At 51.5% G+C, this 16,406-nt stretch overlaps 7 protein-coding genes across 7 annotated transcripts; 3 read left to right on the top strand and 4 right to left on the bottom strand.

The window, feature by feature from the left end:
- Positions 1–403: 403 nt before the first annotated feature.
- On the top strand, positions 404–3,664 carry CLUP02_00721 (uncharacterized protein; the record flags this gene model as incomplete). Its single annotated transcript, XM_049279768.1, has 16 exons — positions 404–467; positions 587–674; positions 736–790; positions 1,037–1,216; positions 1,276–1,346; positions 1,458–1,573; positions 1,930–2,035; positions 2,093–2,147; positions 2,208–2,269; positions 2,349–2,515; positions 2,584–2,639; positions 2,699–2,771; positions 2,952–3,071; positions 3,159–3,256; positions 3,332–3,435; positions 3,547–3,664. 16 exons carry the CDS (start codon positions 404–406, stop codon positions 3,662–3,664), a joined length of 1,533 nt encoding a protein of 510 aa, XP_049135725.1.
- Positions 3,665–3,830: 166 nt separating this feature from the next.
- CLUP02_00720 (ATP synthase F1) lies at positions 3,831–5,798 on the bottom strand (the record flags this gene model as incomplete). Its single annotated transcript, XM_049279767.1, has 7 exons — positions 3,831–4,522; positions 4,576–5,130; positions 5,187–5,229; positions 5,307–5,392; positions 5,470–5,491; positions 5,566–5,707; positions 5,788–5,798. 7 exons carry the CDS (start codon positions 5,796–5,798, stop codon positions 3,831–3,833), a joined length of 1,551 nt encoding a protein of 516 aa, XP_049135724.1.
- A 284-nt stretch (positions 5,799–6,082) lies between these two features.
- CLUP02_00719 (uncharacterized protein) lies at positions 6,083–6,557 on the top strand (the record flags this gene model as incomplete). The annotated part of the gene is made up of 2 exons (XM_049279766.1): positions 6,083–6,196; positions 6,249–6,557. 2 exons carry the CDS (start codon positions 6,083–6,085, stop codon positions 6,555–6,557), a joined length of 423 nt encoding a protein of 140 aa, XP_049135723.1.
- Positions 6,558–6,687: 130 nt separating this feature from the next.
- Positions 6,688–10,213, bottom strand: CLUP02_00718 (ATP-dependent Clp protease; the record flags this gene model as incomplete). The annotated part of the gene is made up of 11 exons (XM_049279765.1): positions 6,688–7,777; positions 7,831–8,474; positions 8,524–8,763; positions 8,828–8,914; positions 8,974–9,087; positions 9,252–9,341; positions 9,420–9,502; positions 9,573–9,728; positions 9,778–9,927; positions 9,985–10,102; positions 10,160–10,213. 11 exons carry the CDS (start codon positions 10,211–10,213, stop codon positions 6,688–6,690), a joined length of 2,826 nt encoding a protein of 941 aa, XP_049135722.1.
- A 654-nt stretch (positions 10,214–10,867) lies between these two features.
- Positions 10,868–13,367, top strand: CLUP02_00717 (alpha amylase; the record flags this gene model as incomplete). Its single annotated transcript, XM_049279764.1, has 8 exons — positions 10,868–10,955; positions 11,008–11,132; positions 11,185–11,284; positions 11,337–11,449; positions 11,503–12,194; positions 12,259–12,594; positions 12,648–13,278; positions 13,329–13,367. 8 exons carry the CDS (start codon positions 10,868–10,870, stop codon positions 13,365–13,367), a joined length of 2,124 nt encoding a protein of 707 aa, XP_049135721.1.
- Positions 13,368–13,954: 587 nt separating this feature from the next.
- Positions 13,955–14,867, bottom strand: CLUP02_00716 (cytochrome c oxidase polypeptide 5; the record flags this gene model as incomplete). The annotated part of the gene is made up of 3 exons (XM_049279763.1): positions 13,955–14,038; positions 14,159–14,352; positions 14,645–14,867. 3 exons carry the CDS (start codon positions 14,865–14,867, stop codon positions 13,955–13,957), a joined length of 501 nt encoding a protein of 166 aa, XP_049135720.1.
- A 1,149-nt stretch (positions 14,868–16,016) lies between these two features.
- On the bottom strand, positions 16,017–16,325 carry CLUP02_00715 (uncharacterized protein; the record flags this gene model as incomplete). The annotated part of the gene is made up of 1 exon (XM_049279762.1): positions 16,017–16,325. The coding sequence occupies one exon, from the start codon at positions 16,323–16,325 to the stop codon at positions 16,017–16,019; it is 309 nt and encodes a 102-aa protein (XP_049135719.1).
- Between the last annotated feature and the right edge of the window lie 81 nt (positions 16,326–16,406).

Below are 16,406 nucleotides of genomic sequence, written 5' to 3'. Positions count from 1 at the left end.
TACCCATACACTTCAGTAGTTGGACAGTCAGTGGCAGCATGCCGCGTTAATGAACACGGTTCCCTTGGTGCGTAATATGCCTTCAGCATCTCTACTGCCGCTGTTAATACATTATCATGAACCAAGGCTTAGTTGCTGAAAGATGCACCGTTCATGCCTTCAACTGCAAAGGGATGAATTGAATATTTACACCATGCAAAATCTAGTAGACAGAGCGTTGTGGGAGAAGTGAGAGATGATTATCCTCCTGGCGTCAGCATGCTGGCTATGATGGGGTTGGATGAATGTTATGTCGACAAGCCATATCAAGATATGCTCGTGCAAATGGAAACTACATGATTTAACGCTTGGTTGCAAATGGGAACCTACTGCGAGTACCTTACTTTAAAAGGAGACAAGCAACATGACAAATATCATCCGCTTCTTAGTGTCCAGCGTGTGCAACTTCCGGAGCGAAATCTCCCTCTGTGGAAATCTTTACTTCTAATATTTGAGATGAATCTGGCTTTACATACTTCCTCCTTCTACTTTCCCATCTTGTTGAAGCCTTCGTATATGAGTATATGAAAGCTTGATGGGTGTCCAGCACTCTTTAGCCTCAGAATCGCCAGCCTGCTTGACAACGTGTGGCCTCAATACATCCCGGAAAGGAATAAGATAAATGAGAGGCGGAAGTACTCATAGCAAATGTAGGCTCACTAACCACTCTGTGTTCGACCGGAGCCTCTGTATCAGGTTCGGACTCTGCCTCTGGCTAACTAGTTTGTGGTGTTTCCTCTTCTTCTTCCAGGTTGAAAGGCTCCCCTAAGAAAGAGATCAAGACAAACTCCAGCCCATGAGTATGTGATCACAAACTGCAAGCTGGCCACTTAAAGTAAGTCTAGCTGCCGCGGGCTATCCAATTCATCATCTTCATTAAAGGGACGCAAGGCTTGCTGGGTAATAAAACCACAGTTCCCAAGTGTCTCTTGTCATCTTTGGCTAACCGCCACAGGGTATACTTCGAGCCAAGCCAACATGGGTGAACGCAAAGTAGCAAACCATTCACTTCACCATCAACTGTATGTACAAAGACTCAACTGTGCTCGGGCTGTGGCACGTGGGTCTTTTCACGGACAAAGCGGGCATGTACATGGAGAAGGATTTTCCAAGTACACCGATATCAACAGAAACAGAAACGAGAGAAAAGGCTCACCTTCGCACCATTGAGAATTACGTGAGTATAAGACTTTTGATAAAGTATAAAAACGCGAACGCTGACTGACTGGACGTGAGATCCCACACAAGGGACAATGGGCCCTCGGAGCAAGTCGTCAGCTGCGAGATGTCCATGGACTGGACTCTAAGTGAGATAGGGCGGAACCTTCAGTCTGGGAATATGAGCCAGGATATCTTTCTCATGCAGGCACGGTGAACTACGGCAGCTTTCCTCCTTTCCATCAGGCTCACTCGAATAGGTACGACGGTATCTGCTCAATCACGCGAGTAAATGGTCTCAATAGGTATAAAGAAACGCGTGACTGCTACGTGGCGGAACAGGACACGCCTGGAATCTGTCGCTGGTGTGCCTCAAGTGGGTAGAGCGATTAGGTTACAATGAGATAATGACAGGGTGACCTGTCATACCTATATTTAGGGAATCGTTCATGATAATTCTTCTGCTCTCTAGGTATTGTTCCTGAAATTCTTCTCTATCTAGCTCGCCCGAGCGGGTGCGGCGTATCCGTTCTCGGATACGTTAGCACGAGAGTCGACTATAGGTAGGGCTTACTCAACTTTTAGGTATAAGGTATCCGTTCACGAATACGCTCAAAGGCAGGGCTGACGATCTATGAGAGATGGCTGTATAACTAAGTTAAGGCTTGCGTAAGGATTAGTTATAAGGCTATCATTATCACTATTATCGTCATTGTCACCGGAGACGGACAGCCGCGTTCGCTTACAACGAGCCAGTCCCGCCCTGCCAGATTGGGGACGGTCGGGCGCAGAGGCACACTACTCCATGCGTCGAGCTTCCCCTGTTTTATACCTCACTGTAGGTCCTCCAGCATCCGTAGTTGTATCTGTAACTCAATGAACTCAACCTGCTTAGCTTCTCTGCTCTCAAAGCCCCCCCGCCCGCAAGGCAGACATTGAAACTTGATCTCGTATGGTGCAATGCTCTATCGATAATGATAATATGACATTGCGGGCACTGCGATATCCAGCAATCCTTGATCCTGCCATGGTCTTGCGACGCCCGGTGTACGCAGGAGAACGAGCTCAATTAGTCCAGCACCTTACATGGCTGACGTCGTTCTATAACCTTACTCACTTCGCTCCCAATGCCCATCTCCCTTTACAATAAGCCTGCTGGTGGTTTGCTCTTTCTTGGACACATCGGAGGAATCCGGCACCAACATTCAACTTCTTTGGAGTGCTGGTCTATCTCAACTCCAAGAGCTTCTCATCAAGTTAGACCTAGGAACCTACTTTGACAAAAATAGACAACAAGATTCACGAGTTCAGACTCCAGGTATCTAACAAGTGTTTTGACGACGTTGGATATTAAAGGCTCACTGATTCTCCAAGACAGTCAATGAGCATCACGAAAGGCCATACTGAGCGCTAGCAGAAGACAGCTTCTTCACCATGGAGATGTAAGCCGAACCTCTATACTCCCCCGGCAATAAATATTAGACTGGAATTGTCAACTAAGTGGGATGGACTACTAGAGCCATCGATGGCTTCGAAATCCTCCACGTTTAGTAACACGCGCGTTGTGCATCTTCGTTCGCGAGGACGTATCATTATCAAAATCTAGATATTCAAGACGTTTTCACCTCCAAGTAGCTTTGCTCATCATCTTACGCACATTCCGACCGGAATACACTCCATAGACTAGACGCTGTTAAAGAGAACTATCTATAGATGAAAGAAGATGTGAAATCCCTACTTTACCCCCAAAGCAGCCGCAGGCGCGGTGGGCTCCCAGGAGCAGATTGACAAGGAACTGGCCACCTCGGTTCGACGGAAAAGAATGGCTGAGAGAGCGCTGCTGAGCCGAGAGGGTGAAGCGGCCCCAACTTTTTGTATCAGAAAACTGGAAGACCAAACAAGAGATCTCTGTTTAGGTAGCTCCTCATACCAATAGTAATATGCCTCCCTCTCTCATTGAGCCAATAGTCTCCAAGACGACGTAGGGTACGGCTCAGCTCAGCTCAGCTCAGCTCAAGCTGTCTATTCCATGCCACGGCTGCTCCAGCCGAAGAAGCGCGTTGCAGCTTGGTAATTCTATCGAGTGAGAAAAGTGAACTCTGTAGCGAGCAGGAAATGGACAACACATTGTGAGCAACACGCCGGCGCCTGGACAGCAAAAGACTTCATGTCGTTAGCGACTTTCCTCCGACATGCCGGCTCGAGGGTTCACTGCTCCAAGTCGAGGCGGTGGCATCCGTGTGATTACTTTAGAAGATGTTGGCCAAGTGACGACATAGTGCCGTTGCGTCAATTAGAACCTTTGGGCAAGGGATATTGCCAATTATATGATGAGACGTCCACGTCTAGGATTGAGGGTGGAACTCTTGCTATTGGTCATAAACCGAATGGGAGGATCACGAGCATGTCACTAGTCGGGAAGCATGGCGAGTCACTTGCATTGGGGGGAAAACGGCTGAAGAAATAAGGAGATTCTCTCAACTACAAGAGGAATTAAGTAGATTTCTTGGTACACAGCTCACAAAAGAGACTTGGATTGAGCTAAGAAACCTCCCCGTTCCATCGTTCCTCTTCTATACACAGGCTCAACGCCCCAACTCTCGACGTCATTTGGTATTTTCGTCGCGAATCGTTTAGTTCTTCTCCAACTCCGCCAGAATCTTCTCACCCTTCTCCTTGGCCGAGGCGAAGTCACCGACCATGTAGAAGGCACCCTCGGGAAGGTTGTCACCCTCACCGGAGAGAATGGCCTTGAAGGAGGAAATGGTCTCCTTCAGGTCGACCAGCTTACCCTCGATACCAGTGAAAACCTGGGCGACGGTGAAGGGCTGGGACAGGAAACGCTGGATCTTACGAGCACGCTCGACGGTAAGCTTGTCAGCCTCAGAAAGTTCGTCCATACCAAGAATGGCAATGATATCCTGGAGAGACTTGTACTCCTGGAGAATCTGCTGGACGCGGGTGGCGGTGTCGTAGTGGTCCTGGCCGACAATACGGGGGTCCAGCATACGAGACTTGGAGTCAAGAGGGTCGACAGCGGGGTAGATACCCAACTCGGAGATACCACGGGACAAGACAGTGGTGGCGTCCAAGTGAGCGAAGGTGGTGGCGGGGGCGGGATCAGTCAAATCGTCAGCAGGGACGTAGACGGCCTGGACGGAAGTAATGGAACCCTTCTTGGTGGTGGTAATACGCTCCTGCATACCACCCATGTCGATGGCGAGTGTGGGCTGGTAACCGACGGCAGAGGGGATACGACCCAGAAGGGCAGACACCTCGGAACCGGCCTGGGTGAAACGGAAAATGTTGTCAATGAAGAGCAACACTGGGGATTTGTTAGCAATGCGGTTCAATATCAAGAGCGAAGTCTCAACTCACCATCCTGTCCCTCCTCGTCACGGAAGTACTCGGCAATGGTAAGACCAGTCAGGGCGACACGGGCACGGGCACCTGGGGGCTCGTTCATCTGACCGAACACCAAGGCGACCTTGGACTCGCCATCAAGCTGAATGACGGAAGTCTCCTGCATCTCGTGGTACAGATCGTTACCCTCACGGGTACGCTCACCGACACCAGTGAAGACGGAGTAACCACCGTGGGCCTTGGCGATGTTGTTGATCAACTCCTGGATGAAGACGGTCTTGCCGACACCGGCACCGCCGAAGAGACCAATCTTTCCACCACGAGCGTAGGGAGCGAGAAGATCGACGACCTTGATACCAGTGACGAGAACCTCGGCGGTGGTGGACTGGTCGATGAACTCAGGGGGCTCGGTGTGAATGGGAAGGCGCTTCTCGGTCTTGATGGGGCCACGCTCGTCAATGGGGTCACCAGTGACGTTAATGATACGGCCAAGAGTCGCGGGACCGACGGGAATGGTGATAGGGGCACCAGTGTCGGTGGCAGGGCGGCCACGGACAAGACCTTCGGTACCTAGGGGGATTGTGAGTACGAGGGCGAATAAGTTTTTCAGGGGAGGAAATACGAACCGTCCATGGCAATGCAGCGGACGACATTCTCACCCAAGTGTTGCTGTGCAGACGTGTCAGATGAAACTCGACTTTTGCTAATTTGCAGTGGATATTTTTCCAGCCGCCAAAGGTACGTACCGCGACCTCAAGAACCAGCTTCTGGTCGTTGTTTGTCGTCTCGAGGGCGTTCAGAATGGGGGGGAGCTTGGCGGTGTCGAACTTGACTGTATCCACGCGTTAGTATTTGATGATTTCGTGATGGTCGAACCCCTTTGAAGGGTTTTCTTCGGATAGTACGAACCGTCGACAACGGCACCAATGACCTGTTGGTTTGTTGTTGTCAGTAACCGACATCGCCCTCGGGTCAACGGAAGGGATGAACGAGGCCATCACTCACCTGGTAGATCTTTCCATCACCGACACCGGCAGTGCTGGCGAATCTGCTGGAGGCAGGGAATCTGAAGGTAGAAGGTCTGATGGCGCGAGGAGCGGTCGCCGCAAAGGAAGGGCGAGCCGCCCGGGCGAAGGAGGAAATGCCGCTGCGAGGGACCGGTTAGCTCAATTGGGGCCAATTGAACGCGATATGGTTCAAAAAGTCGATCAGGTAGTTGGTACCAACCTCTTGAACATCTTCACAGATGATTAAGGGCGACTTCGGATGGGAGTGGAGAGGTGATGGTTGAAAGTTGGAGGAGGACTTAGGAGGAAGTGAGCAGTTTTGCTCGGGATGTACGCTTCGTCGGTTAGAGCTTTGCTCGGGGGCGTCACGTGACCGGAATCTGAGTAGGAAAAATTACCTCGCCGCGCTAGTCTCGATTTGGATGAGCTCCTCTCTCCGGGATACACCGGGTCCACGCTCGGGTTCAATTGGAGCACCGCAGCCGGGCACGCCTTGGGAGCTTCGCCTTCAGGAAATGACGGGAAACTTTTTTTTCTTTTGGCCTGGCTCCAAGCTGCCAGACTCGCCCATCCAACCTGGAATTGAAGGATCCCACTCGGCGTGGGGACTGCGGGTGAATCTTGCAAATGTTGGGGCCTTGTTGCCTTTCCCAGGCTCTCCAGGCACTGAAGAAGAGGAAGGACTCCGGTGCGGGCTCCCAATGCCTACGTGTCCCCGATCCCCCGGGTGACGAGAGCCGTCGCCCCCAGGTGCCAGCTTGCATGCACGCTTCAGTCCCTGACCCCCTTCCTCCCCTCCGAACATCGCCATATCCGTCCGAGCCGAGGTGTCTCCGCCGACAACCTGACGTTCGCATTGAATCACTAACAATAGCTGATAGCTCCACTCGCCATATGTTCCTACCTAAATTCATCATGGCTTTCGTATTCCCACGAGTGTTAGGTGCAGCAATAATGCTTTTCAGAAACAACCAAGTACTTCACGACTGACGAGGAGCAACGTTCATGCATGAGTTTATACATTTTCGTGCATCATGAATCGAGCTCAAGCACCTTGCCAACTCCAAGACTCCGTAACAAGGGAAATATATATAACATAAGCTCATTGTCTGCGACAGCCTCATGCACCACTCTGGCCAGCCTCGCGATACTGCTCAAAGGTGACATCCTCTGGCCGCGATCCAGGTTCAGCGTCCTCGTCAGCCATACGCCGCTCCAGTTCCAAACGGCCGTCCTTGCCCCAGTATCCGGCTTTCTCAGTGCCCTTGACGCAACCTTCGGTGATCAAGACGTATGACATCGGCGCATCGAAAATCGGCTCTGCCAAAACTCTCTCCATCTCCATCTTGAGGCCTCGAGCCCCGGTCTTGGCCTTCGCAGCACGTTCCGCGATTGCATATAAGGCTTTCTGCGTGAAGCGTAGCTTGGAAGGATATGTTTCGAACAGAGCAGTGTATTGCGCAACCAGGGAGTTACGCGGCTCAGTCAGAATCCTGTAAAGATCATTCAAGGATAAAGGACTAAGTGCACAGATGTTGTGCACTCTACCAATTAGTTCAGGGATGAATCCAAACACCTGCAGGTCTACTGGCGTCGTGAGGTCCAAGGGAGTGTATGCTGAGGCTGGTGCCTCGGGGTCAACATGTGGCAGATGCGAGAATGATTGGCGCGGTAAGTCGTGCTGATTGCCGGCGAGGCCATGTTTTCCTTTCAGTTCTGAGCCAAAGCCCATGGATGGCTTCGATACTCTCCGGACAATAACTTTGTCAAGACCAACGAAAGCACCACAAAAGACGAACAGAATATTTGTCGTGTCGATTGTGTACTGATCGACCTTGCCCTGAGGTGGAGTCGATTGAGGGGCTGACGTTGAACTCGAAGAAGTATAATTTGTTGTAATAGGAGGTGTTGATCGTGACGAGCGGTTGTCCTTGACGTTGATTGTTACTTTGGAGCCTTCGACGAGCTTGAGTAAAGCTTGCTGAACGCCTTCTCCGCCAACGTCGCGGCCATTCATGCTCTCCCTTTTCGCCAGCTTATCAAATTCGTCCAGTACGATAATTCCCTGCTCTGTAGCCTTGATGTCGTAATTCGATTCGATCAGTAGTCTCTCTACGCATGTCTCGACATCCTGTCCGATATAGCCGGCCTGGGTGAATCCATTGCAATCGGATATCGTGAACGGTACGTTGAGCTTCTTGCTTAAAGTTCTGTGGCATATTAGACTCTCGGCAGACATTAAGGGTATCCATGACAAGCCTACTCTAGTATGTATGTCTTTCCGACACCGGTGGGACCGATGAGCAGTAAGTTGCTCTTGTCAATCTTGACTGGAGGAGGGGTTGCAGGTTCCTCGGCAAGATAGGAACCGTCGAAACCGGTGGACGACTCATAGCCTTCATCCAAGTGTTGGGTAGATTCGGCATGGCCAGGGAACTCATCTTGGGGCCACTCGTCATCAGCAGGAAAGCGCTGGAAGGCAGACTGACGACCTCGCTGACCTTGAACAGGATGAATGTCACGCCTCTCGAGAATGTCTCTATCTCGGGCATAGCGTTGCCTCTCGGCCTTTTCTCTCTGTAGCTTCTCCTCGTGTTCCTGGTGCCTTCTCCGCCGCACTCCTTGATAGTGGTTGAAGATGGTGGAGCAGATGGTCTTCTTCGCTCGATGTTGGCCGACAACATAGTCGTCTACACGCTTCTTCAGGTCTCGGGGATAGAATTGCGGAACTCCGAAGTTGTTCTTGTTGAACATGGGCCCGCGGCCAGTATCACTAGTCGGATCATAACTGCTTGTGAAACCCGAGTTGAAGTCTTGTGAACGTCTCGGGGCGGTTCGAGCAGCGGAGGAGGCGGAGAAGGTGCGCTTAGCACTCGAGAGGAGAAGGCATCGTGCGCATGTATAGGCCTGCGGCCTCGTGGATAGAGCCATTGTTTCGGGTGCCCGATCAAGGGACCATAGTCAGATAGCCGCCGTAATTATTCGTGAAGCTCGTCGCTATCGATCGTGGCCTTCGTGTTTGGGGGACGTCGGTAATGATGACGGGGAGTCCGGTGACCGGAGGGGATGTCGTGAGAGTGTGGCTGGCTCGATAGATAGGCCGGATAAGGGACCTTGCCCAGAGCTGTCGGCGGTCGTGTGGCCCGGATGCGGGGTTGGGGAGCTGGAGCTCCAGCACAGCAGCGCTTAGGAGCGGCTAACACTGGGGAAAGCTCCCAGCTATCAGCTTGCACTTCGAGAATGGTTTCTAGATTGCTCACCTTCCTAAAGTCAATTCCCATGGCACCAGAGCTTGCGTTAGCTTGGTATACCCCGGCCGCGATCACTGGCATATCTTGGATTCTGCCCTATTTGGGAGTGGTAATCGAACCAGATAGGACCGATCAAGCTTTTGGTGCGAAGGGACTGTGGCCCATGTCCATGCCTGAGCCTGGGCTGCCCTTTGAACATCTAGCAAAATACTGAGAACAATGGGCCATGATAGATTACTATGGCTGCCCATTGGATCTACAAGACCAGGCTGCACATTGTGAGGGGATGAATCTTGTATTGTATTGGGGAGTGAAGGGCGCTTTGTTAGTTCTGGAAACAGCCGTCTCTAACGGTTTCCCAATGCGGACCGTGAGATTTAACGTCGGTTTACTCTGTTAGAAAGTTCTGTTTGGTCCGTATAAGTTGTCATACCTGTCTATCATTATGCAGAAATATGAAGAGAAGTGTGTTGGACGACTGGTGCATCTGGTGTGAATCACCCGAAACTACTTTGTTGCGCCTCTAGCCCACCCCCAGAGTTCATGTTAGCAGAAAAGCTCCACCACTGTGCGTCTGGCATGCAATTCTCAGAGGGCCCACGACGTATCGGTGATGGCATTTGGCGACGATAACGACATATCGGTCCCACCAACGCTGATATTGATAACTCGTACTCGTCTCCCCTGTTCCCCTTTCCTCTTCTTACTGGTTGATGGAGGGCATTACCTATCGACGTTACCCTCTTTTCCTCACCTCGAAGGAGCAAGGTGCAAACCCGGCAACCAAATAACGCCTCCATCAGTCCATCGAGTGAGAAGACGGGGTTGCCGAGCAAATTCAAGTACCAACGCGGAGTTTCAGCCGCTAAAAGAAGTGCCTCAACCTTCAGCGTCGCCTTTTCGCCTTGGACTTAGGCTGGATCAACTGGATGAGCGCTGTGGGTGTGCTGGGGGCCAACCACCAGTTCCACCACCCTTCCGGAGGTGGCGATGAGTCCAATCGGCTGCGCGGCGCCTTGGTCGTCCATCAACCCCGTTTTGATTCGGCCGGTGAATTTTTTGTTGTTGAGAATTGAGATGCACCAAACAGGCATCCCCAGGGAGGGGTTCTCGAGTGGCGGCAGCATATTTTTTCTCGTTCCTACCTTGCCTTAGCGTCCTGCCACTTCCGATGGAGCAGCAATTCTCGTTGAATTGGTCGCACCAGCCAGGCCAACCATAAGTGAGGTGATGAGAGGAAGGCCTGGACCTTTGCCCCGTAGGTACCACTGGTGGTGCTTCATCCTATCGAGATGTATGGGGTAATACTTTTGGTTACCTTAGCATAGTGTAATTACTGACCGGGCTGCTTTTTGCGAGGTGCGAGCTCCCAGCTGCGTTGCCCCACGACGTCATATCATGCACAGCGCCAATTGATATACCTTGAGCTCTCCCTTCCCATCCTTAGGTCTGTGGTTTGGAAGGTTAAACCCATCCCAAGCTTATCCCGGCACTGCGGGGGAATTATCAGGCAATCCAAACAGACTGTTACTGGCATTTGTCCAAGAAAGCAATCATCTGTGTTTATTTCTCTCCCTTGCATCTTCCTTCTCGACACCGTTGGCCGACCTCTTCTCTACACCTAATCCAACGTCCAACGCTTGTTCGAGAACCCCAGACTCGCTCAATTCCTGCAGAGATTGCTCCCAATCTGCGCATTCCTTGCCTAGCTCCAGACCCCTACCGACCTACGTTAGGAAAGGCGTGAAATCTCCATCGAGCTCAGGTACTTGCTTGGCTCTGCCGTCACATAACTGTCCTACCTTACCTTGCCTCACCTCACCTTACCTCAACATTTTGTGCGGGGAGCTTTCCATTGCTTTCAATCCCACCCCTCGCTGCCTCTTCCCTTCTCACCTTACCCTGCTTCATACTGCCGACCATCTCTGAACGACACCTGACGTGCTTTATCTGCCCTACTTTAGATCGAGTTCAGCTCAAACAACCGCGGTTCTGCCCCGCACCATCAACTTCGCCTTACCACCGCAAGCTCTATCGTCATCAACCAACATGGCCGCTGTTGCTCAGAACTCTGCCAATACCATCGCTCTAGACGGACCGAGCGGTGCTGCCGATGGCTTCCCAACCGATGGCACTGGTAAGCTTCCTGATCATATCTCCTTGTAGGGCCACTGTCTAAAATATGTCAGGCGTTGTCAAGCTTGACCCCTGGCTGTCGCCTTTTCAGGAATCCTTGAAGAGGCGCTACTCTCGCGCTCAGGACTGGATCAAGAAAATCAATGATACTGAAGGTGGGCTTGAGAAGTTCTCCAAGGTAAGTCAAGTGAGCTCGTATTTTCCTTCCAAGAGCTAAGTTGGGTGAATAGGGCACCTCACTCTTTGGATTCAATGTCGACCATGACAACAACATCATTTACCGAGAATGGGCACCCAACGCCACTCAGGCTTTCCTGACTGGTGACTTCAGTGAGTTGAATCGTATCTAGTATACTTGCACACGCTGATTGGGTGGCAACAGATAATTGGGACCGGAACTCTCATGAGATGAAGAAGAATGACTTCGGAGTTTTCGAAATTACTCTTCCCGCAAACAATGGCCAGGCTGCAATCCCTCACAACTCCAAAGTCAAGGTACGCTCATTTCACAGCATTTCTGACGCGTGGTTGGGCTCACATCATTATAGATCTCCTTGCAACTTCCCAGCGGCGAGCGCGTCGACCGGCTCCCTGCGTGGATCAAGTACGTGACGCAAGATCTGTCCGTATCCCCAGCTTACGATGCTCGTTTCTGGAATCCTCCTGCGGGAGAAAAGTACGAGTTCAAGTACCCGAGGCCACAAAAGCCTCGCAGCGCACGCGTATACGAGGCCCATGTGGGAATCTCATCACCCGAGTTGCGCGTTGCAACTTACAAGGAGTTCACCCAAAACATGCTGCCCAGAATCCGAGATCTCGGATATAACGTTATTCAGCTCATGGCAGTTATGGAGCATGCCTACTATGCCAGCTTTGGGTACCAGATCAACAACTTCTTCGCCGCTAGCAGTCGTTACGGACCACCGGAAGACCTCAAGGAATTGGTCGACGTGGCTCACAGCATGGGAATCACTGTGCTTCTCGATGTTGTTCACAGCCATGCCTCCAAGAACGTTCTGGATGGACTCAACGAATTCGACGGCACAGACCACCAATACTTCCACGAGGGAGGACGTGGCCGCCATGAGCTGTGGGACAGCAGGCTGTTCAACTACGGTCATCACGAAGTGATGAGATTCTTGCTCAGCAACCTGCGGTTCTGGATGGACGAGTACCACTTTGATGGTTTCCGTTTCGACGGTGTGACGAGCATGCTCTACCAGCACCACGGTATCGGAACGTAAGTGCTCAACATGTGTGAGACCATTCCTTGACTATTTCTTGCTAACAACTACTAACTATAGTGGATTCTCTGGTGGCTACCACGAGTACTTTGGGCCGGACGCTGATGAGGAGGCGATTGCTTACCTCATGATTGCGAACGAACTGCTGCACTCATTGTACCCGGAAGTTATTACCATCGCTGAGGATGTTTCGGGTATGCCGGCTCTTTGCCTGCCGCTCTCCCTTGGTGGTGTGGGCTTCGATTATCGACTCGCCATGGCTGTCCCGGATATGTGGATCAAGATCCTCAAGGAGACGAAGGACGAAAACTGGGACATTGGCAACATCTGCTTCACTCTCACAAATCGGAGACATGGCGAGAAGACTATTGCCTATGCTGAAAGTCACGACCAAGCGTACGTTTACCCTTTGTACGAAACTCACGACACTCGAAGCTAACAAAGTCCAGGCTTGTGGGTGACAAGACCCTCATGTTTCATCTTTGCGATGCCGAGATGTACACGAACATGTCAACTTTGACTCCCTTGACGCCGGTCATTGACCGCGGCATGGCCCTCCACAAAATGATTCGTCTGTTGACTCACGGTCTCGGCGGCGAAGGCTACCTGAACTTTGAGGGCAATGAATTTGGCCATCCTGAATGGCTTGACTTCCCGCGCGAGGGCAACCAGAATTCGTTCTGGTATGCTAGACGCCAGCTGAACCTCACTGATGATCATTTGCTTCGATACCAATTTTTGAACAACTTTGATCGCGCAATGAACACCACCGAGGGCAAGTACGGCTGGTTAGCCGCGCCTCAGGCGTACATCTCTCTCAAGAATGAGAATGACAAGGTCATTGTTTTCGAGAGGGCTGGCGTAGTCTTCATTTTCAACTTCCATCCCACTGAGAGCTTCGCGGATTACAGAATCGGCATTGATGTGCCCGGCTCTTACAAGGTTATCCTCAACACTGACTCCAAAGACTTTGGAGGTCACGCGCGGGTGGATGAGGGAACCCGATTCTTCACCACTGCCATGGAGTGGAACAACCGCAAGAACTGGACTCACGTCTACATTCCCAGCAGATCTGCCTTGGTAAGGTTTCCGTATACAATAACAGGATCTATGAGACTAACAGTGTATAGGTGCTTGGCTTGGAGTCACCCATCTCCCAGCACTCCTAAACAGTGCTGTTACGGTGAAGAGGCAGAGGGCCATGGATAGTGGAAGACAACTAGAGAAGGGGAAAGAGAAGGAGACTTACTTACCAAGCTAATCGCAATTGTCATGAGTTATGCAAAAGCACCGTGTTTCTAGAAATCAAACCCAATAGATTTACCACCTGTTCTTTCAAGCTCCTCTTCATGGCTACCTTACATTGGACCACAAGTGAAGAGGCGCCCATTGGCAGCCTGTGAACTGTGATATCTTTCTATACAAGGGAGGATATTGAGTGACAAGACCAACAGTTGAAGGTTCGTGAGATAAACGTGAATCACCACATGTCTAGACACGACATCAAGGGGCCAGCTTTGTTTGAAGAAACAAATGGAAATTTGCTTGGAATTCAGCTCTTTTAGTACAGTATTTACACCAAGCAGATTGGGTTGTCCTCGAGTCACGTCGCAAAGCCCCCTCAGCCCATGCCAGCCAGCCTTCTACTAGTAGTCATTTAATACATGGGCAAAACTGCCATGGTGTGTGTCGAATTTGTGATTCGTGATTCTAAGAGACGAGATAGGGAAGGGTAACGGGATATCGGGAAGGGATTTTAAGCCTTGGGAGGAGACTGGACCATGCCCTTGCCGGAGTAGCCCTCGGAGGAGAGACCAGTGAGGGGGTCGGAATTTTGTTTCTGTACGCGAGTGGAAGAGTTGGTTAGCCATCTGATATATTTTTGTTTTCACCGTCGACGCCGACGTGTCCCCTATTCGAGGACGGCAGTGAAAGATTGCCAGTGTTGTATGCTGCATACCTTGAGGAACTCGTTGGACGCCTCCTGGTACTCCTTGGTCATGGTGTCGGGAGCAGGACCGGCGAACATGCGGACGGTGGAGAAGATGGCCAAGCTGGCGGCGACGGCGGCCATGACGCCCCAGAAGACGCGGCCGGTCTCGCCGGCGGGGGTACCGGAGCGGGGACCGTGAGGGCCAAAGGCAATCCAGTAGGCTGTTGAGACAATTTGCGTTAGTTTTTTTGTGAGGTTTCTCGATGTGACGCAATGCGTATGCACAGGGATGGGGGGGATGGACATGAGGTTCGGGCATCAGAAAAAGCCAATTGAGAGAGAGCATCGGATGGCATATATAAGATGCCTCCTTCCTCTCGAGCAATTGATGTTGACGAGCTTCCCTCAATGGCTTTATCTCCCTCCCCCCTTTTCTCAATCCCCTTTCGGCCGACATCGAACCACGTTTCCTCTCTCTATCTCGACGGAATGTAATGGAAAATAGTCACGCACCGGCCTTCTTCTCCTGAAGGGTGAGCTCAGCCCAGGGGCCCTTCATGCGGTCTCTCAGGGCCATCCAGAGCTCGGCCTGCTCCTGGAGGGGCATGCCCTCCCATCTCTTCTCGATGTTGGCGAGCGTAGGGTTGGAGATGGCGTGGGTGGAAGCGGCGCGGCGGATGACGGCGGAGTGGGCGCGCAGGCCGGTACGGGCCAGGGAAACGGTCGGGCGCAACATTTTTATGTCGGGGTTTATGTGTCGTCGGAAAAATCGCTAAAGGGAGAACGGTCGAGTTCGGAGGAGGAGCTCAATTGGAGCGATTGAGGTTCGTGGACGTCGCGGGTGGGGGGGTTTCTTGCGAGGTTCGTGATGGGCGTCAAGGAGGAAGAAGAGGGTTTTTTTGGTCTACCTAGAAGTTCCGGGCAATCGTATGATTGGAATTTCGATTGCAATACGCCGGCTGCGACTGGGTGATTGGGAGATCACGTGATACCATTGTGGCCTGTGCGAGAGCCATCCTACCAATGGAATTGAGTGCTGGGCGCAGGGGGGCGGGCCACGGGGGGTGTTGCCGGTTCCTTCACCTCGGTGTCTGGGCTGACGGGGAGCTTTACGGGTAGCTCTCCAGTGCACCAACGTGCTGTTTGCTGTTTTCACTGACAGGCTTGCAGCCCAGTGTTGCAGCAGCGCAGCTCCCATTGCAGGGCTCGGTTGTCGGCTCATTCCGAATACCGCCGTTTGACCGGGATCTCAATTGCTTCGTCTTGTGGTCGTTGATTGAAGGTGTAAATGTGCTCCGGGGACTGCTCAGTCACTTGAGCATCACTTGTGAGCCTCTTGGGTCCGTATTTCACTGATTTGCGAGCTCAATTGGCTGCTGCATACGAACCGCTTAATTTGTACTTGATGTTGACATCACGGCGCATCTCGGCCGAAGTCGGTGACTTTCCATCAGCCTTTGCGCAACCCAGATAATTCAGCCAATGAGCGAATTCTATACACATCTAGTTGCGCACTCTCTCCTCCTGGGGTGCTGTCTGATATTATGCTCTCGCCATTATACAATTGAACTGAACAGACACAGCTTGCGCTTATGTGTTGTCAAATATCCTACAGCGACTCGATTATCCCGACTCGTATTATTTCAAGTAGTTCTCTCTTTGGCATAGAGTCAACGAGCTATGCGGAACAACCCATTCTTTGCCTGAACTTGGTTTTTCGTTATGAGTACCTCCATTGGGGGACTTATCATGGTCTCCGATGTTTGTGATATGCCCCCTAATAGGCCTGGATGTCTTCCGTCGCCAGAATGCAAATAGTTCCAGTTCAAAGCAGGCTGACAGCTCTTTGATAAAATGGTTGTTAAATCCATTGCTGCTCAGAACGTCATGACTTCGGCCTTGAGTTCTCTGGACCTGTGCCGGCTTGGGGTTTTGTTTGGTTCGAAGTCTGCAAATCGGAGGTATTCGGTTCGCTCGACGAGACGGGCTTGGGTAGTTCGAACTGTTTTTGCTCCCGCAGTTTTGCTTGTCTTTCGAGCTCAGGCTTCAATGTGTAGTTAGCTGCTATAATCAGCGACTTTCGAGTTGGGCCAGGAGTATCTCCTCTGGTATCAAATGGCTGGGAGTGGTGCGTACTGATGGAGATGCCTGCTACTACAGCCACGACGATGGGTATGACGTTTCTGAAGCTCATCTTGGAGGTCTTGAATTGCTTGAGATAGTCGAGTTATGGAACGAATCTTTCAGGCACGATTATCATGCCACGATAGGGAGC

Source organism: Colletotrichum lupini, chromosome 1, assembly GCF_023278565.1.
Source record: "Colletotrichum lupini chromosome 1, complete sequence".
Classification (NCBI taxonomy): domain Eukaryota; kingdom Fungi; phylum Ascomycota; class Sordariomycetes; order Glomerellales; family Glomerellaceae; genus Colletotrichum; species Colletotrichum lupini.
Note: the sequence above shows the minus strand (reverse complement) of the source record. Positions and strands in the feature narration are given on the sequence as shown.